Below are 21,887 nucleotides of genomic sequence, written 5' to 3'. Positions count from 1 at the left end.
TGTTGAACACCACCCCTGCCAACCATTAGTTTAGTTAATTTATTGTTGCGTGTATCGAGGCACAGTGGAAAAACTTTGTTGCATGCTAACCAGTCAGTGGAAAGACTATACATGATTACAATAGTCATCCGTGGTCTACAGATACATGATAAAGGGAGTAACGTTTAGTGCAAGATAAAGTCCGATTAAAGATAGACCGAAGGCCTCCAATGAGGTAGATTGTAGCTCAGAACTGCTCTCTAGTTTTTGACAGGATGGTTCAGTTGCCTGATAATAGCTGGGAAGAAACTATCCCTGAATCTGGAGGTGCGTGTGTTCACACTTCTGTACCTCTTGCCTGAGGGGAGAAGATGGAGTGAGAGTCGTCCTTGATTATGCTAGTGGCCTTGCCAAGGCAGCGAAGTGTAAATGGAGTCAATGGAACGGAGGTTGGCTTGTGTGATGGTCTGTGCCATATCCTCCTTCCCAGAGATTCTAATATTCCTTTAGGAATGTTTACATTAATTTGGGAAAATGTGCAATTCAAGATCCAATGTGTCAATGAATCATTTCTTGTACATGCTTATTGCTTCCCATGTTAAATAGTGCTTTAAAGACCTGGGAAAAAATTGGACGGAGTTTCAGGAATTCCAAAGAATGGGTTGTGACCGCTCTCTCCTGATTTGTTAAAGCTTGAGTGGAACGTTGACGATGGTCTTGCTTTGGTTTTTGTTAAATCTTTTGTTCAAATGCATTGACCAGTTTGCAGCATTGATCGTCTCTCATTTGTTCACGACAGGTGGTGTAGGAATTGCTGCAACACAGCTGTGCAAACTAGTTAAAGATGTGACCATTTTTGGGACTGCCTCCGCCTCCAAACATGAGAAGATGAAAGAAAATGGCGTGTCTCACCCAATTGACTACAACACCCTGGATTATGCCGAAGAAGTTCGCAAGATTGCCCCCAAAGGTAATGGGGCGGACCAGGTGGTTAATTGGGAGGCGTTGATGGGGTGGATAGTTAGAACCCTTTTCACAGGGTGGAAATGTCCAACATTGGAGGGCACAGCTACAAGGTGAGAGTGGGACATTTTTATGGCGATATGCAGGTCAAGTTTTTTTTATTTTACACAGTGTTGCGGGGGGCTGGAACACGATGCCAGGGCTGGTGGAGGAAGCGGATACAATAGTGGTGTTTAAGAGGCACATGAATGTACAAAGAATAGCGAGAGATGGGTGATGTGCAGGCAGATGAGATCAATTTAACTTGGCATCACGTTTGGCACAAACATTGTGGGCCGAAGTGTTCCTGTGCCATACTGTTCTATGTAATTGGCAAACTTCAAGTTGAAGCTGGCTTGAAGGCTATCTCATGACTAGAATGTTATTGTGTGCCATTGGAACACACATTAAATAGTAGACAGAACAGTTATTGCACGGATAAAACATTTTATTAATACATTTGCATTTAATTTTGGCATCCCCATTTTCAAGTCTTTGACATTCATTGTTCATGTATGTTGACTCAAACCTTTATTGCAACACTGGAGACACCATAACTATCTAGTTCTTCAGTGTTTTGTACTTTATCCTGAAGGTGTTGACATTGTCCTGGACCCCCTGGGAGGAGCTGACAACACTAAAGGCTTTGGTTTGCTCAAACCATTGGGAAAACTTATCCTGTATGGTAAGTTACATTGAACCAGTCACTACTCTAGAATATCAAGTCAATAGAATTGCTCTAATTACTGCATGAAGCAAAATGTAAGTATTCACTTCCTGTAGCTAAAGACCCCTGGCAACTCTCAAATGTATTGCCCATTGTAGTAGTTAGGAGAAAATGAGAGATCTCTTCTGGCCACTATTGCTTGGTGATTTTGGTGATCTTCAATGTGATTTGACCTCTTACCAAGGGACTTGAATTTGACTCTTGAATCTGTCGCATTTGTCAATGCATTGGACCTCTGTTATTGCGCTGTTGTTCAAGAGCACGAACGAATTGGAATTCAACAGGTTTCAACTTCAAGTACCGCAGTTGCTAAATTCCATCTCCAAATTAGTCATATTACTGAATAGTGGAAGTGAATACAGATTTTCCCATTAATTATTTTGCAGAGGGTCCAAAAGACCTGAACTTCCAGCTTTCTCCACTTTATTTTACAAAATGTGGACATTGCTGGCCTGTATCAAATGGCTCAAGGCGACCAATGAATACTTGGTGCTGTTGAAGAAGTAATGCCAATAATAACGAGGAAGACCACTGACCTATTTACTAGTCAGAGCTTAGTTTAGTACGGAGATACAGCTTGGAAAGGGTCTCCTTGGCCCACCTAGTCCGCGCTGACCAGCGATCCCCACACACTAATGCTATCCTACACACACTAGGGATAATTTACAATTATAACAAGCCAATTAACCTACCAACCTATACCTCTTTGGAGTGTGGGAGGAAACCAGAGCACCTGGAGAAAACCCCCGCAGGTCACGGGGAGAACGTACACACTCCATACAGTCTGCTCCCGTAGTCGGGATCGAACCAGGGTCACTGGCGCTGTAAGGCAATAACTCTACCGTTGTGCCACATTGCCGCCACATTTAACTTGGAATTTGCTGGTGATGCATATTCATTCCCTCTCATCCTTGCTGGCTGAGATCAAGTTTTGCTCTGGAACGTTGGAGGTTGAGGGGAGAGTTGATAGAAGAGAGCATTGAATGAGGCATAAACAGTCAGAACCTTTTTCCCAGCGTGGAAATGTTCCAAGACTAGGGAGTACAGGTGTAAGGTGAGAGGGGGGGAAAGTGTAATGGAGATGTGCGGGGCAAGTTTTTACACAGTGGTGCGGGCCTGAAACATGTTGCCAGGAGTGGCGATGGAGGCAGGTACGACAGTGGTGTTAAAGAGGCACATGGAAGTGGAGGGATGTGGATCTTGGGCAGGCAGGCAGGTAAGATTAGCTTAACATGGTGTCATGTTCAGTGCAGACATTGTGAGCTAAAGGGCCCATTTCTGTGCTGTACTGTTCTAGTTCATGTGTTGTGGAGGCCACCATCTGCATCAAGGACGAAATCATCCGAACGCACATTCTTTCCTTCTGCTCTGAATTTGCCATTACAATAGCTTTGTTCCTGTTTGCTCAAAGACTTGGCTACCGGAACCATTTTGTATAACTGGACAGGATTTCCTAAAGCAGTGCTTTTGTGGAGGGGAGGGGGAGGGGAGGGGGAGGGGAGGGGAGGGGAGGGGGCTTGTAACGCAGGCAGGATGTGCACAGAGAAAGCTCGAGGTTTAAGTATTGCATCTGGCAACAGTTGCTGAAATAGAGTAAAAACATTCAATGTCATTTGCCTTGTTGGTGAGATGTCAGGTTGTGTGCCTGTCCTGTTAGTAGCCCATTGTGCTGAGTATTGCCCGAGAGATGGATTTGATCAATTTAATTTTGATCAATATTTACCATTATGATTTTTTTTTTGATCAGGTAACTTAAAGACAGATGGTTAGCAATGCACTTTTTAAAGGTTAGAGATACAGCGCGGAAACGGGCCCTTTCGGCCCACCGGTCCGCGCCGACCAGCGATCCCCGCGCATTAACACTGTCCTATAACCACGAGGGACAATTTTTACATTTACCAAGCCAACTAACCTACAAACCTGTATGCCTTCGGAGTGTGGGAGGAAACTGAAGATCTCAGAGAAAACCCATGGAGGTCACGGGGAGAATGTACAAACTCCGTACAGACAGCACCCGTAGTCGGGATCGAACCCGGGTCTCCAGTGCTGCATTCGCTGTAAGGCAGCAACTCTACCGCTGCGCCACCGTGCTGCCCTAGGGAGAAGATGATGCATGGCGGTTGTGGATATTGTGAAGCCCAGTATTAATGCAAACGCTCTTCCTCATCAAGCAAGTAGTGTGGCAATTTACCAAACCACCACCTTGTAATTTCCCTTGTTACATCTGGAGCTTCCTCTGTGCTGTGTACAGGATGTCTTTGCTGCTGCGCTAGCCAACAGCCAAGGGAGGGAATCGAATTGTTCTTTATAAAAATGCATACACTGTAAAAGTAACAGGAAAGTGTGGAATGGGAGTCTGCAATCTCTGAACTTCGCTCTGAACAATTAATTACCAAAGCTACTGAATTGAGTGGTAATGTCGAAAAATACCTGGACGCCAATTGATCCAGCAAGGAAAAATAGTCAGAGTTGTGCAACACGGAAACGGGCCCTTCAGCCCAACTTGTCCATGCCGATCAAGATGCCCCATCTACACTAGTCCCACCTGCCTGCATTTGGCCCATGTCCCTGTAAACTGCTCCCATCCATGAACCTGTCCAAATGTCTTTTAAATGTCATTATAACACCTGCCTCAGCTACCTCATCTGGTAGCTCATTCCATTTACTCCCAAATGACTTTTCCAATTTCAAACGGAACCAGGAAAAATGCTTCTCGGACCTCTGTGTGAGACGCCAAGATAACTTGTGCAGTAAAGTTAGATGGTCAGTTATTTAAGATTAAAAAAATCTTTAATGTTAACTTTAAACATGTTCTCTGTGAGAACCAGCTTTTAAAGCACTGGCAAAAAGAGTGTTTTCATCCTACGACCGTCCTGATTTTAGATTAATAATGCTTTAAACTGTGTGAAATCACAATGCAAAGTAAGTGCTCTCAAGCATTCTGTAGATCCTCTGTCAAAATATACCGTTGCTCTGCAATTCCAATGCATTATAATTTTCCTGGGTCATTTGCCACATTTGTTCCATGGTTTGACATAGACATCTGTTTTGCATCCAATTTAGAGTGTAACCTGCCTTCGCTGGATCGCTGGCCCCAATTTCTAACACATTCTCCAGTTACTGAATCATAACTCTTGAAACCAAAGCTATTTAGTGCTTGCTATAAATTGTACAATCTCCCAATAATCTGAGTGATTATCTACTGCTCCGTTCCATTTTGTACAGCCTTGGCTGGCCGTAACAGAAAAAAAATCTTCATTGTAATTTGCAAGCCAAGTTCCTGCGTGCCATTTCAGTGAAAGACGAGCTGCTCTGTTAAACTCTGGCTGTTCTGCTGGTGAAGGCATTTTCAGTTATATTGGGTAAACTGCTTTAGGGTTTGGACGGAATAACAATAAAGGAACTCCAGGCATTTTTTCATATTATAAGGGTGTGTTACTTGGAGAATCTGCAGCTGAGTGACTTTTGCTCCTTGCCAACTGCCTGTGATCTTGTGGTAGGAGGTGCAATCAGACTTTGCCAAATAATTTAAGTAGTGGATGCAGAATTGACTTGGTAGAAAGAAGCGGAGGGTGGTCGGTGGAAGTGTAGGAAAATAACTGCAGATGCTGGTACAAATCGAAGGTATCACAAAATGCTGGAGTAACTCAGCAGGTCAGGCAGCATCTCGGGAGAGAAGGAATGGGTGACATTTCGGGAAGGGTTTTTTCCAGTTTGGAGGTCTGTGACAAGTGGCAAATCCCAGGCTTTAGTGATGGGTCCATTGCTGTTTGTGGTTTATATCCACTATTTTCATGACAATGTACAAGGCATGATTAGTAAGCTTGCAGATGACACTAACGTGGCTGGTATCGTAGACGGTCAAGATGGTTATCAAAGGTTACACCGGGCTCTTGATGAGCTAGGCAAGTGGGCTGAGGAATGAATGGCTGATGGAGTTTAATGCAGATAAGTGCAAGGTGTTGTTTTTTGGGAAGTCAAATCAGGGCAGGCCCTTTGCAGTGAATAGTAGGCCCCTGGGGTGTGCCGTAGAGCAGAGAGATCTAATACAGGAACATAATTCCTTAAAATTGATGTCATGCGCAAATATGCTCATTGAGAAGGCTTTGGTACATTGGCTTTTGAGTGTAGAAGTTGGGATGTTATGTTACAATCGTTAAATTCATTGGTGAGACTGCATTTGGAGATCTGTGTTCTGTTTAGGTCATGCTGATATAGGAAGGATGTCATTAAGCTGGAAAGAGTGCAGAGAAGATCTACAAGGATATTGCTGGAACCTGAGCAGCTGAGCTATAGGGAGAGGTTAGGCAAGTTAGGACTTTATTCCTCAAAGCGCAGGAAGCTCAGGGGTGTTGTAGAGGTGGGCAGATAGGGTGAATGCAGAGACTTTACCTAAAGTAGCGGAATCAAGAGCCAATGAACATATTTAAGGTGAGAGGGGCAAGATTTAATACGAAACTAAGTAGCAAATTTCAGGGTGGTGGGTATATGAAACAAGCTGCCAGAGAAGGTAGTTGAGGTAGGTACTATAACTGCATTTAAAAGGCATTGGATAGATCCATGGGCAGGTACAATTTGGAGGGATAAGGGCCGAATACAATCAAATGAGACTGGTTTAGATGAGGCATCTTGGTCAGCATGGATGAGTAGGGCTGAAGGGCCTGTTTCCCTGCTGCTATGACTGAGGCATCCGAGATGACAATGCACTGGCAAATACTCATCTCGCGTCACTAAATTATCAGGTGAATTGCAGGAGTGTCTTGCACCTCGGCATTCCAGTGGCTGGGAATCGCTTCTGTGTATTGAGGCACATGGTGCTATAAATGTGAAGTTGTCTTCTGGTTAATTGGCTTCTGGCTGGAATTGCATGCAAATTCCTTTGTTGTATCCCACAGTCAAACTAGGACCACTAATGGCTCTCCATAAAAGCTTTGGGCATGAATTATCTTTTGCACTCTAAATCAGACGGAGGTAGTAGATGCTTTGACCTGAAATAACCTTGCGGTTAATTCATGACATTCTTGCATGTGTTTAAGTGTTGATGGTTGTACTGCCAAAAACACAACCCATTCATTCCAAACTGGGGATATGATTTCTGCCTAATATCTTAAACTTGGTGCCTAAGGAATGATTGAAGTTCTCCAACTTTATTTACAGAGAAAGGGATAACTTGAGATACCATAGCCTAATATTAACCCCCCCCCCATTGTGTGCACCAAAATCAATCTGACAGTTTAAATGACCTAGGTCTAATTGTAACCTTACTGTAGATGCTTAAATAACCTCTTCCATTCCCTGGCACAAGCCCATATTCAAAAAATCTAAAATTTGGTGTTAAGCTCTGGTCTTGAATACGATTTGAGGTTGGCATTTGTTAATCTTCAAATGGTTTAAATGTAGGCTTGGACGAATAATCGAGAGCTCTTCAAATCTCACCATATTTTTGGGAAACTTTCAATTTTTCCCGCCGTCAATTCCAGCAAATGACTTCCTCGCTCACTGTGTTGTGGGTTGCAGAGGAGGGAGCTTGCCATCACTCCACAGCCAGACTCTGATTCAAAGCAGAACTTGCCGACAGTGTGCTTGTAAGTGGGTTAATACACTCCTATCATGGTAGTCATCTCAATGATTGGTAATCGTCAATAAATGTGACCCCCCCCCCTCCAGCAAGACATCCAGTGAATGAATACTAATAAAGCTAGAAGGTCAATGATTCACCTTCAAAAGTTAGCCTTGGTGAAATTGACAATGTCTGAAATTTGATCTCTCGTTGTCTATCCCTTGTTAATGTTGGCTTCAATGTTATACTAACCTTTCCTTTCCCTTGTCTACCCCTACCACTCTACCTGTCTGTTATCTCTCACTACTTGCCTCATCCCATCAAACCTCAAGCCATTCCTGTGTTGGAAGGAACAGCAGATGTTGGTTTAGGCCCAAGATGGACATAAAATGCGGGAGTAACTCAGCGGGTCAGGCAGCAACTCTGGTGAAAAGGGTCTTTGTCTGAACATCACCTAAAACATCACATATTCATTTTCTCACCAACCGACCATAGTATGTGAGGACAAATGATTATGTTTCGGACAGGGTGGTCTGCAGCACAGGGGGTACGCAGGGAACAGTGCTAGCTCCTTTCCTGTTCACCCTGTACACTGTGGACTTCAGGCACAGCTCTGCAAACTCCTATCTACAGAAGTTCTCTGACGACTCTGCCAGCATCGGCCTCATCACAGGCGACGAGGACAGGGCGTACAGAGAACTGATCAAGGAGTTTGTGGACTGGTGCCAGCAGAACCGCCTCCGGATCAACGTGGGGAAAACCAGGGAGATGGTGGTGGATTTCCGCAAGCGCAGCCAGGTCCCCCCGACACCGGTGAACACCCAGCGAATGGACATCGAGAGGATGGACTCTTATAAGTACCTGGGTGTTTACCTCAACAATAAACTTGACTGGACCGAAAACATCAATGCATTGTACAAAAAGGTCCAGAGCAGATTTTATCTGCTGAGGAGACTCGGGTCCTTTGGAGTGCAGGGGGCACACCTAAGGACCTTCTACAACACGGTGGTTGCATCAGACATTTTCTTAGGAGTGGTCTGTTGGAGCAGCAACATCTCAGCAGTGGAGGGGAAGAGACTCGACAAGCTGATCAGGACGGCCAGCTGTGTCCTGGGTTGGAACTTTATCCTTGTCTTTATTTTTATTTATAACTAGACCAAGTGAACCCGTTGGGCCCAAACCTCTTCTGCATTGGTGCAGCCCCCTCCCCCTCCCCCCCACTCCACTCCAACCCCCCAATCCATTCCCTCCCCCTTCCACCCCTGCTTATCCCTCCCCTCCTCCCACCCTCCCCCCCTCCCTGGCAGATAGATTTAAACTTTAAAATGTGAATAACTTTAAAAATAGAACCGATTTCAATGAAACTTCTTCCATTAGCACCAAAGGGACGACGGTGAGTAAGGTGGGCCTAAAATTATCGTGCTATCGTGTACCGTTTTGGCTGTAGTTCAGGAACAAACAAACAAACAAACGAGAGTTTTGATATATAGATGAATGATCTTTTGCTATCCACTTTGCTGCTGTAACACTGCAAATTTCCCTGGTGTGGGACAAATAACGGAATATGTATTCACCAGAGATGCTGCCTGTCCCACGGAGTTAATCCAGCATTTTGAATCGATCAATCCATTTGTTCTTGCTGAGGTTCAATGACTTCTCACCATTGTTAATAGCAGGATGCAGCGTAGGTTCACTAGGTTGATTCCCGGAATGGCGGGACTGTCGTATGTTGAAAGGCTGGAGCAATTAGGCTTGTATACACTGGAATTTAGAAGGATGAGGGGGGATCTTATTGAAACATATAAGATAATTAGGGGATTGGACACATTAGAGGCAGGAAACATGTTTCCAATGTTGGGGGAGTCCAGAACAAGGGGCCACAGTTTAAGAATAAGGGGTAGGCCATTTAGAACGGAGATGAGGAAGAACTTTTTCAGTCAGAGAGTGGTGAAGGTGTGGAATTCTCTGCCTCAGAAGGCAGTGGAGGCCAGTTCGTTGGATGCTTTCAAGAGAGAGCTGGATTGAGCTCTTAAGGATAGCGGAGTGAGGGGGTATGGGGAGAAGGCAGGAATGGGGTACTGATTGAGAGTGATCAGCCATGATCGCATTGAATGGCGGTGCTGGCTCGAAGGGCTGAATGGCCTACTCCTGCACCTATTGTCTAAGATACAAATAATTTATTAGCCAAGTATGTAAGAACGTACAAGGAATTTGATTTGCCGTAGTCATACCAAAAAGCAGCAAGACACGCAACTACATAAAAATTAACATAAATATCCACCACAGCGCACTGTGATGGAAGGCAACAAAATCTTGGCTTCTTCCCTCCTTTTCTCCCACGGACGGGGCAGTCGAACCACCTGCAGTCGGGGCCATCGAAGCTCCCGCGATCGGGGCGGTGGAAGCTCCCGAAGCTGGTCCCTGACAAAGGGATTGCCAGCTCCACCATGTTAGGATGCAGTGCAGACGGAGATACGATACGGAAAAAGTCGCACCTCTGTCGAGGAAAGAGATCAAAAAAAGTTTCCCCCAGCCCTTCCCACCCACATAATACAAAACTAAAGATACACTAAAACATATATTTAACCACAAACTAAAAACAGCGAATGAAATGGACGAGGCAGACTGTCAGCGAGGCTGTCATCGTGCGGTGCCACAAGGTAAAAGTGGACACGTCATTTAATGCAAGGAAGATTGGAGGCTTGTACTAACTAAACATTTCCAAGATTTGAGGTGATATTCTTGCTTGCTGACCAAGTTATTGCATTTCCCCACACATCTTGAACACGAGTCCCCAGAGTTAAATACTGAGCATCAACAATATATCCTAGAAGTATGACAACTCCAGGCTTTGCACTGCTCACCCCCCACCCCCCCCCCCCCCCCCCCCCCCCGTGCTGTTCAACGGCACATGGGCTCAATGTTTACTCCTTTGTCCTGCTAATCTACTTACCATTGCATTGATTTTTTGCCATGGTGACTGTAGAGGATGTTCCAAGCACAGTTACTTGCAAATGAATCCAGTTTGCTAAAGGCGCAGTGTTCTTTTCCTCATTAGTGAGGAGTTTGGTATGTCGGAGGAGTAGAACAGTCTGTGGATTGTGTTGCCTGTAGCAAGCAGACAAAAGCTGCCACGTTGACCAGGGGGATGTGGAGTAGTTTACATTGCGGTGTAAATTTGAATGTTTACAACTTGAGATTTTGGACATGTTATAAAACATACCCTTCATGGGAGTTGTACAGCATGGAGGCAGGCCATCCAAACCGCCACATGAGAATGGAGATGAGGAAGAATTTTTTTTGCCAGAGGGTGGTGAATATGTGGAATTCATTGCCACAGGCGTCTGTGGAGACCGTTATTGAGTATTTTTAAAGTGGAGATAGATAGGTTCTTGATTAGCAAGGGTGTGGAAGGTTACATGGAGAAAGCAGGAGAATGGGGCGGAGGGGGAAAAACATAGGACAACCAATAGTAGGAGTAGAGTCGCTGGTCTGAATGACCTAATTCTGCTCCTACGTCTTGTGGTCACGTCCTTGCCGGCTACTGGGCACGCATCATATTAATCCCATCCTGGCCTATAGCCTCGGCAATGTGCCTGCTCACCTCAACACTTCTTGACTCCTGTCAGCGACTCTGCTTCTCCCGCTCTCTGGCAGCGTTCAGGTACTTGCCACTCTCTGGGTGAAAATGCACCCTCCCCCTCAAATCTAAATCCCGTGCCCCTTACGGTAAAACTGTGTCCCGTAGTGGGGGGAAGGGTGGGAGAAACGTTCCTGCAATCTACTTTTACGTAGCATAACATGAGCCAATTAATCCAGATGGTGTGTATTGAAAGATAAGTGCTCGAACGCCAATGGTTACTGACTGCGTAGAGTGTCCGATTAAACCCATGAGGGATTGTGTTGCGTCTCTTAAGTGCCTTTCTAAAGTGATTGCATTGCATTAAAACTTGATTTGTTATTGACTCAGGTGCTTCAAATATACTGACCGCACCGAAACGGAGCCCGCTGGCCGCAGCAAAGATCTGGTGGCACAAGTTCAGTATTGATGCCTCGCAGCTAATAAACAGCAACAAAGCTGTGTGCGGATTTCAACTAAAAAATGCAGACCCTGACCAGATTGCAGACGTCTTTGGCAAGCTGATTTCTCTGTACAATGAAGGGAAAATCAAACCGAAAGTGGACTCTGTGTGGTCATTCGAGCAGGTAAGCAAGTTCACTTCCACCAAATTCATCCACATCTGCATTCACTGGGTTTGTTATTGCCTCTACAGGCCACTGGCAGGTTTTAGATGCTGGTGACAGGATGGAGTACGATTCTAGAGAAACAAGCTGCTGATGCAAGAATCTCAAGCAAAGTGCAAATTCTCATTTCAAGTAACCGTCTCCTACCCCCCTCCTCCCTCTTCTGTTAGTTTTTCCCCTACCCGTGTGCGTACACGCGTCTCCCAGTCACCTTGCCCATTTCCCCCCTCCTCTAGTCTGCTCACCTCCTGTTTGCCATTTCCATTTTTATAGTCCCCATTCCACCCTCCGGTTTACATTTCACACCTTATCTGACACCCAAGTCTCCTCTTCCCTGCTAGCATTTGTCACTTGCTCCGCCTCTCAACCCTCCATCATCTGCCAGGCGTTGTCCCACCTGCTCCTGTTCCACCTTTCTTCAGCCACCTCATCCCACCCGCAGTCCAGTCAGCCTGAAGAAGGGTCCCGATCTGAGGTGCCACCTGTCCATTCCCTCCACAGGTGAGGCCTGACCTGCTAAGTTCCTCCGGCATTTTTGTGTTTTGCAGTAAACAATGTTAATGATCTCTCATTGTATTGTTTGGAAATTCATTTGGTCTGGCATCCGGCTGGCTCGTTAACCCAGAATGTGTGCACATGGCTTTGCACTGTGGCTCAGACTGGGCTGGGAGTACAGGACAGCCCAGGGTAAGCCAGAACTCGAGAGCACAGGAACGTGAGTGAGTTTGCAGATGGAGCATGTTTCATCCTTCCCTCGGGTCAGTGGAAACATTCTTGTACCACTGTGCAACATGTTGGAGTTTTAGTATTAATAGGAGTAAGCTGTGTTTTTGAGATGGTATGCACCAATACAGTATAGTGGCACCTCTATAAAGTTGAAAACTAGATTTTAAATTTGTATTCAAAATTTGTTAAAAAAATTGGTTTTGTTTTTAAAAAATTATTAAATTGGGTGGTCAGGCCCATAGCTGAGACAGTTGATCATACCAACAGCTGGGATGTAATGATTTACAGTAATGTGCAGAAATCAGAGCATTGTGTGAAATGTTATATCAAAGGCTGTGAGGATCAACATTTCATTTTCCAGTAACATCACGTACAATGGGCTATGCTGACCCTGCCCGTGGTCTATCGTAGTTTAGTTTAGCGATACAGTGTGGAAACGGGCCCTTCGGCCCATCAGTTTCCATACCGACCAGCGATCTCTGCACGCTCACACTATCCTATACACTAGGTAAAATTTACTTTTTTTTTCACCAAAGCCAATTAACCTACAAATCTACATCTTTGGAGTGTGGGACGAAACTGGAGCACCCAGAGAAAAACCCTAACCCGAACAGGGAGAACGTACAAACTCCGTACAGACAGCAACTATAGTCAGGATTAAACCTGGGTCTCTGGCGCTGTGAGGCAGCACCTGCACTGTGATGTAACTTCAACTCCCCCTCCCACTCCCAATCTGACCTTTCTGTCTTGGGCCTCCTCCAGTGCCATAGTGAGGCCCACCGGAAATTGGAGGAACAGCACCTCATATTTCGCCTGGGCAGCTTGCAGACCAGCGGTATGAACATCGACTTCTCCAACTTTAGATAGTTCCTCTGTCCCTCTCTTCCCCTCCCCCTTCCCAGTTCTCCCTCTATCTTCCTGTCTCCACCTATATCCTTCCTTTGTCCCGCCCCCCTGACATCAGTCTGAAGAAGGGTCTCAACCCGAAACGTCACCCATTCCTTCTCTCCTGAGATGCTGCCTGACCTGCTGAGTTACTCCAGCATTTTGTGAATAAATACCTGCACCCTGGTGGCACCATATGACTGTTGGTTTTTCAAATAAAGAATGACCACCATATGACTGTTGGCCTTCGTAACAAGAGGAGTTGAGTATAGGAGCAAAGAGGTCCTTCTACAGTTGTACCGGGCCCTGGTGAGACCGCACCTGGAGTACTGTGTGCAGTTTTGGTCTCCAAATTTGAGGAAGGATATTCTTGCTATGGAGGGCGTGCAGCGTAGGTTCACTAGGTTAATTCCCGGAATGGCGGGACTGTCGTATGTTGAAAGGCTGGAGCGATTGGGCTTGTATACACTGGAATTTAGAAGGATGAGGGGGATCTTATTGAAACATATAAGATAATTAGGGGATTGGACACATTAGAGGCAGATAACATGTTCCCAATGTTGGGGGAGTCCAGAACAAGGGGCCACAGTTTGAGAATAAGGGGTAGGCCATTTAGAACGGAGATGAGGAAGAACTTTTTCAGTCAGAGGGTGGGGAAGGTGTGGAATTCTCTGCCTCAGAAGGCAGTGGAGGCCAGTTCGTTGGATGCTTTCAAGAGAGAGCTGGATAGAGCTCTTAAGGATAGCGGAGTGAGGGGGTATGGGGAGAAGGCAGGAACGGGGTACTGATTGAGAGTGATCAGCCATGATCGCATTGAATGGCGGTGCTGGCTCGAAGGGCTGAATGGCCTACTCCTGCACCTATTGTCTATTGTCTATTGACCTGGAGTAAGAGGTGGGAATTTATCGATTTAAATAGGACTGGCCATTTATCCCAACCTTCTTGTCAAAGCTAGTCAGCTGTTCCTTGTCAGCAAAGTAACTTCTGTGAATGTTGTGGGACATTCTAGATTGTAGCTTAATTTATGGTAAAACACTTCTATATTTGTGTCCTTTAGCTACTTCTGCTGCTGAAAGTGATTTTCTTTCTTTCATCTAAACTTCCATATTTGTGAACACTTTCTTTGTAGTGAGAACGACCCTCAGCCACACATACCACGAGTACTGTGACATTGATTGATTGAAAGATACAGCATGGAAATGGGCCCTTTGGCCCACCGGGGCCATGCCGCCCCTCAATCTGTGTCTGAAGAAGGGTCTCGACCCGAAACGTCACCCTTTCCTTCTCTCCCGAGATGCTGCCTGACCCGCTGAGTTACTCCAGCATTTTGTGTCTACTGCCCATCAACCTCCTGTTCGCACTAGTTCTGTTATCACACTATCTCATTCATTTCCTACACACTAGGGACAAAGAGTCCCAATCCAAAGTGTCATCTGTCCACTCCCTCCTCAGATGCTACCTGACCCACTGAGTTCCTCCAGCACTTTGTGCTTTGCTCTAGATTCCAGTATCTGCAGGTCAGCAATTGTTTAGGACTTGATGCACATTTTGGTTTGTGATAATTGCCAGAAAGGAAGCCAATACCCTCCCCATTTATAAACATAACTAGCTTTATCTAGCAAAATAGATGCACAGCTGGAGTGACTCAGTTTTATCTAGTTGTATTTTTAAACTTCAGCATATAATCCAACATTCTGGTTACACTTGAGAGCAAATGATTGTGTGCAAAGTATTTTAGGAAATTCAGACCAGACTTAATCTAGCTGCTGTGACCACAAGGTACTACAGATGCTGACCTACAAAAAAAAACAGTGCTGGAATAACTCAGCATCTCTGGAGAAAATAGGTGATGTTTCATATCAGTACCTTTCAAACTGATTGTGAACAGCTGGAAGAGTTGGAGGCCCAATATAATCAGTCTGAAGAAGGGTCCCGAGACAGAATATCGCCCATTCATGTTCTCCAGGGATGCTACCTGTCCCGCCGAGTTACTCCAGCACTATTGTGAAATAGCATAGTTGCTGAGAACGCAAAGTGCTGGAGTAACTCGAGGAGCCGGGACATGGATAAATGATATTTTGGGTATGGATCCTTCTTCAGACTTCCCTGGACTCAAAACATCGCATATCTCCAGGTGCTCAAACCTCCAGAGATGCTACAATAGACAATAGGTGCAGGAGGAGGCCATTCGGCCCTTCGAGCCAGCACCCCGTTCCTGCCTTCTCCCCATACCCCCTGACCATACTTCACCAGTGTGTGTTCCCCATAGAAACCCAGCACCTGCAGTTCCTTATGTCAACATTACATTTGCTGAGGTTCTGCAGCATCCAAGAGCCTGATGGGTGCTGAGAAGAAGCTGCTCTTGAACCTAGAGGTCACTGTTTGCAGACTCCTTCCTGTACTTTCTTCCCGATGGTATCAGTGAGATGAGAGTGTGGCCAGGATGGTGTGGGTCTTTGATATTGGCTGCCTTTTTGAGACAGTGCCTCCTGGAGATCCCTTTAGTGATGGGGTAGTCAGTACCTGTGAAACATTTACTCTAACTTTCTCCTGATGCTACCTGATCAGAATATCCCTTGCATCTTTTTGTTTTCCATTATCTGCAACATTTTGTGCCTTGGTTACCTGACTAATATATAACCCTCCTCGATTGTCACTAAACCACCTTTCCCACCCTGGTCACTCACTCCCTCCCTGCTCCTGTCGGACAGATGATACAGAAGCTTGAGAGTGTGCACCACCAGACACCGGGAGCAGCTTTTCCCCCTCTGTTATCTGCCTTCTGAACTGTGCTTCCATAAGCTGGACAACAGTCACAAATGTTTTCCCCCCTCTACCTCATTGCGAACATTAGACTTTGTCTCTGAAACTAGACACAAAATGCTGGAGTAACTCAGCAGGACAGGCAGCATCTCTGGAGAGAAGGAACGAGTTGAGACCCTTCTTCAGACTGATTCTGAACTGGCTCTGGGACTGGTGTGCTATAGTGTTGAGAACTATATTCTGCACTCTGCATCTTTCCCTTCACTCTACCTTTTGTACTTGGCGTGATTGTTTTCATGTATTATCTCATTGCATCGCATGCAAAACAAAGATTGTCACTACCTCAGTACAGATGACAATAATAAACCTATATCTTATACCCCTGTTATCACCATTCCGACTTCCACATTTGAATACAAGTGCTGATTGCAAGTGTTCCATTGGTCAGTGGTCTATCATACATGCAGTTTGACTGCTTTAGTACTGTACCCTATTGCTTTTTAATACCAATTGGTTTGGCAGCTTGCCTAGATAGACTTAATAGCATTGAGCATGACCTGAATCTCAAGTTTTTTGGTCAAAAAATAAATCAACATTTTAATTTTGCTTCATATTTCGCTAAACTTCAAAGTAGCTGTTTATCTTTCTAGATCTAGTTATTATATAAGCTCTGTTCCAAACCAGCAAACATTTTTGTTTCAAATATTGCACTAATTTAAATGTCAGAGCACAAATGTGTAGAAGACCAACGGCTTAAAATCCTGCTGTTTGTCTGAACGAAATGCCCTGGGAAACCAAACGCCATGTTTTGACCTTTTGCTGATGGGATCTCTTGTAAATTATTCTCTAAGCTGTATTGTGGGAAGAGTTAAGGCAGTAGACTGTTGTAAGCAAGAATTGTGTAGTCCCAAAATGAACCACGAAGCAACTTCTCGGTTAATTGTGTGAGGATAATTGGATGGTAGTTGATTTAGCAGTTTTATGGACATGACCTCTAGAAACGTGCGATTTAGTTTTAGAATTGTGCAGCATTTCTTGCTATGTGAAACTTGTTCAATAACTAATACCTGTGTGCGAGTAGAATTTTTAATTGTCTTCTGTTTGGACAGCCCTCATTTGCCACCTGCTGTTTTTAAATGACAATCTAGTGGTTTCATGGTACAGTATCAGTATTTTTAATGCACCCAGGGTGGGATTTGAATTTGCTTCTCCAGATTAGACCTAAGTGTTGACCAGTGGGTTCTTGAGTCAAATGTAGCCCAGTGGGTTCTTGAGTCAAATGCACACTAACCTAGAGCAGGGGCAGCACCGTGGCGCAGGGGTAGAGTTGCTGCCTCACAGCACCAGAGACCAGGTTCAATCCTGACCAGGGGGGGACTGTCTGTGTGGAGTTTGCAAGTTCTCCCTGTAGGTTTCCTTTGGGTGCTCGAGGTTTCCTCCCACATTCTGAAGACGTGCAGGTTTGTTGGTTAATTGGCTTCTGTAAATTGGCTCTAATGTGGAGGGTAGAAGTAGTGTTATGGGTGGGTGCTGGTCGGTGCAGACATGGTGGGCTGAAGGGCCGGTTACCGCGCTGTATCTCTGAACTAAACTAAGCAGGAGTACTGCAGTAATGTGGCCGCTCTAACTGTGTACGTGATTGAGGAATGTTCACCAGATGCACATGCAATTTCGAGGCTCGTCTGGAGTTGAACATTTACTCTTTAGAGTAACCTGCAGGGTCCAAATATTTTGCGCTTATAGATTATTTCAATAGTAGGAACTGGAGATAAACTTCCTGCAATTGTCAGCAGTGTTTTTTTTCCCCTTTGGCAGCGTTCTCCTGGGATGAAGATACTTGAGCATAAATCAGCACAACACTCCCCCTTTGCAGAACTGAGGAAGTGCTGCATACTTTGAGGTGCCTCTTCCTCTGCGAGATCGAGGCCCTGCCTGTGCACTAGATTAGCAGGCTCCAACTCCACTTCAAATGGCAAAGGGTGTAGAATGTGGCTAAAGGTTGCTTTTCAAAGTGCTTTATGCTTTGTTCTATACTGTGTCTCAGGCTGGCTTCTTGGATTCCTACAAACCTTTATTGGCATTTGTGTCATAGAGCCATGCACCATGTCGACCGCAAGGCTCCATCTAAGCTGGACCCATTTGCCCATGATAGACACAAAATGCTGAAGTAACTCAGCAGGTCAGGCAGCTTCTCTGGAGAAAAGGAATGGGTGGCGTTTCGGGTCAAGACCCTTCCCCATTTGCCCATATTCGACTAAAGTTTTTTTCTATCCAAGTCCTCCATTTCCTCCCACTGTACATGCATATCTTCCAGTTTTCTTTTTGTTTACCCTTCCAGCACTTTTCACATCCCTGCAGGAAGGAAATCCTGAGGGGGTCTCGGCAGGCAGCTGAGGTGGCCTTGTAGTGGAAACTCTGTTGCCATTTATCCACCAAGGGAAGCCAGTGTGGGAACACAAGGACATGAAGTATCTTTGTGCTGCTTCGAGAACTGTTCAGTTTTCAGTGCATCAGTGGCCAACTCTGAAGCAAATGGAAAGGCATCTTGATGCTTGCTGTGGTGTCAAACCTGATGGTGCTAAAACCTAAAGAACAAATGGCTGTCGTCTGTCGCGGTGTTGCCTCTGCCTTCTGAGTGAGAAGCTGTGCACTAACACCTTGGGCATCGCCCGCTAGTAAGCTGCATTGATTCAGAGTCTGGAACAAATGCTTAATGTCTGCGACAGATGTATTGCACACTTGCCTTTGGGAAGGTGCTGTCTACTGATGTAAAATTCAGTGTGCAAACCACTGGTGTCTAAGGTTTGATGCTTTCACTTGCTAATCACTGCCTTTGAAGTCCTCTGTTAGCTGATTAACATGTTGGGAGAACTGTGCATTGACTCAATGAAGACATCGCGAAAATCGCTACATATTCTCACTATTTGTATTGACTCTCTAGGACATTTGTGTCTTCAGCAAAGCGTACAATCCTAAAATGACAATTCGCAGCAAGATCAGCTTTAGCTGAGGAATCTAATTTCCTCTGTCATATCTCCTTCCACACCACCCCACCTCCATCAGTTGGAAAGGGTACAGAAAAGATTTGCCAGGCTGTTGTTTTGTGTGCTTCCATTATAGGGAGTGGTTTGATCGGCTTGAACGCTTTTCTTTAGAATACAGGAGTCTGCACAGTAACGTTTATTGAGGTGCACGTTCAGTGGAGCGTGGACAAGGTGGGCTGCAGGGTATGTTTCTGTGCGGTACTGCTCTCTGGCTGTGACTCCAAGCTAATGTACATCTCAAACAACCGCGTCTCTCAACAAGGCCGCAGCACAGACCCCTGCGATACAGTCTGAGGAAGGGTCTCGACCCAAAACGTCACCCATTCCTTCTCTCCAGAGATGCTGCCCGTCCCACTGAGTTACTCCAGCATTTTGTGTCTCCCTGTGATACAACACCGGTCACGGGCTTAACAAGGAGAAAAGCATCCATCCACCATTATTCTCTCCCTCCATCACCTAAGCCGAATTCGTATGATTTTAGATGGGCAAGTGGGTTATGTGCAGGCAGTTAAGTTGCTTTTGGCATCATGTTCAGCACAGACATTGTGAGCCATAGTTCCTGTGCTGTGCAATTCTATAAAAGTGCTCCAAATGCTGCCTCACCAAAGTTTTCTGCAGCTGCAACCTTTATACCCTGACTGGTGAAGGCAAATATGCTAAACTCCTTTTACTAATGATATCATTTTCAGAAACCTGTGGACTTGCATCTTAATACCCCTTTGTACATCAATGCTCCCAGGGGACCTGCTATTTACTGTACACTTTCCCCTTGCATTTGACCTTCCAAAATACATCACATCTTAGTCGTCTGGATTAAACTCCATCTGCCATCTTTCTCTGCCCAACTTTGAAATGATTAATATCCTTTACCAACCATCCCAGCTCTTTTCCTTGTCGACACCAGCTTTTTGGGTACATAACAATTAAAAAATAATAATAATAATCACACGATAATGACCATTTAATTTTACTTCTGGTTTATGCATATTCCCGCCCATCTTGTGCCATTGAGTTAAATAATGAAATTTTCTTCGTGATGAAATGGTGGCTTTGCAGGTGTCACATGTTTGAGAATGAATGACCAATCTAATATATTAACCAGGTACTGTCCTTGGCCATACAGCACCACTCAGTGTCAATAAGTCTACTCTGTAGTTTAATACCAGTAGAGGGCACATTCAGTGTAGTGTAGTTTGAGTGGGACTATTTGAGGGTGGCACGGTGGCGCAGCAGTATAGTTGCTGCCTCACAGCGTCAGAGACCCGGGTTCGATCCTGACTACGGGCGCTGTCTGGACGGAGTTTGTATGTTCTCCCTGTGACCACATGGGTTTTCTCCGGGTTCCTCCCGCATCCCAAAGACGTTGAGGTTTGTAGAATAATTGACTTTGGTAAAATTGTGAATTGTTGCCTTGTGTAGGATAGTGCTAGTGTGATCGCTGTTTGTTGTGGACTTGGTTGGATGAAGGGCCCGTTTCTGCACTGTATGGCTAAAGTTTAAGTAAAAGTGTGTGCTGATCCATGTCCAGAATGAATCTATTTTGTAGTTTGTCTTTGAAAACTATGGTAGCAAAAGATGTCTTGCTGATGGCTTTGTGTGTAATCTGTTCCTTGTAAATTGAAGCATTAAACATTTGGCCCCTGGACAACCCATATTGGATGAAATTATGTACTTTGCAAATAAGAACAAAATTCTCATTACAGTAATTTACTGAATGTCCTCTTTGGAATGGGTGGAGTGGTATTATAGTCAGTAAATGTCTAGCTTGGTTTCCCAAATTCACTTGTGTAGGCTGCCATCTAGTGGCGACCAGCAGTAGGCTTCCTATTAGATAAGGTTATTTAGCATTGCTTTGTAGTGTTACTTTTCCAGATCTGGTGAAGACACAAAATGCAGGAGTAACTCAGCGGGTCAGGCAGCATCTCTGGAGTACATAGATAAGCGTTGTTTCTATCTGAAGAAGGTTTCTGACACAAAATGTCACCTATCCATGTTCTCCAGAGATGCTGCCTTCCCTGCTGTTTTATTCCAGCACTTTGGATATTTTATTTTTGTAAACCAGCATCTGCAGTTCCTTGTGTCCACGTTAGCTACATCTGGTAATGTGTTACTCTATATTAAACAGAGGAGTTCCAGTTCACTATGTGGACTTGCCTACTGGCCTTTTGCTGCTGTAGCTAACTAGATTTGAAAGTCTTGCTGCAAACTCCTGATGCTAGATTTTTGAACCTGTGCAAAATGTACACGTTGAATTTGTGTAGTTCTTCTAACATTTTTCTGCAATTTAGACCAACAACCAATTTATGGATTGACGATAAAATACCAATTGTCATCACCTAGATCAATTTTACTTTGCTTCAAGTAATCCATTGTGCTGTGACCTGCTGTTAATGTGCCATACCCAAGGGAATGTTACTTCTGAAGAATCCTGACACAATAAGTCATCTGTCCATTCCTTCTGCAGTTGCTGCCCGACTTGCTGAGTTCTTCCAGCACTTTGTATTTTGCACAAGATTCCAGCATCTGCAGTTCCTTGTCTCTCCATTTGTGCTTGTGTTGTTTACATGTATTGAAAACAGTTTGAACGATACTGATGTGTAAATTCCTTTAGGTCTGATATTCTGGATCTCATTGAGCTAACACTTGACTCTTGATCTGGAGTTGGGATTGTTTCTGTTTTCTGACTGGAAGGGTGGAGTTTTCTTCTGCTCTCTCAAAATTAAAGAGGGTTTGAGCTATAAGGAGAGATTAGATACACCTGGAGGGAACCAGATGGAAGTGTATAAAATCATGAGGTACAAATAGGGTAGACAGTCAGAACCTCTCTCCAAGGGTGGAAATGTCAAAAACTAGAGGTTATAGCTTTAAGGTGAGATTGGGAAAGTTTTTGAAGATGTGAAAGGCAAGTGTTATTGTGGCGTGCCTGGTATGCACTGTGGGGAATGGTGGTGGAGGC

At 44.9% G+C, this 21,887-nt stretch overlaps 1 protein-coding gene across 1 annotated transcript in view; it reads left to right on the top strand.

Moving 5' to 3' along the window:
• vat1 (vesicle amine transport 1) overlaps positions 1-21,887 on the top strand; it is a 43,959-nt gene that overhangs the window by 18,608 nt on the left and 3,464 nt on the right. The window contains exons 3-5 of the mRNA XM_078424801.1: positions 779-949; positions 1,577-1,666; positions 11,239-11,474. Of these exons, the coding sequence (XP_078280927.1) occupies positions 779-949; positions 1,577-1,666; positions 11,239-11,474 (497 nt within the window). The remainder of the gene's footprint in view (positions 1-778; positions 950-1,576; positions 1,667-11,238; positions 11,475-21,887) is intronic.

The sequence above is a fragment of the Rhinoraja longicauda genome, chromosome 29, assembly GCF_053455715.1.
Source record: "Rhinoraja longicauda isolate Sanriku21f chromosome 29, sRhiLon1.1, whole genome shotgun sequence".
NCBI classification, from domain to species: domain Eukaryota; kingdom Metazoa; phylum Chordata; class Chondrichthyes; order Rajiformes; family Arhynchobatidae; genus Rhinoraja; species Rhinoraja longicauda.
The sequence above is the reverse complement of the archived record's forward strand: the minus strand, read 5'-3'. Positions and strand labels throughout refer to the sequence as shown.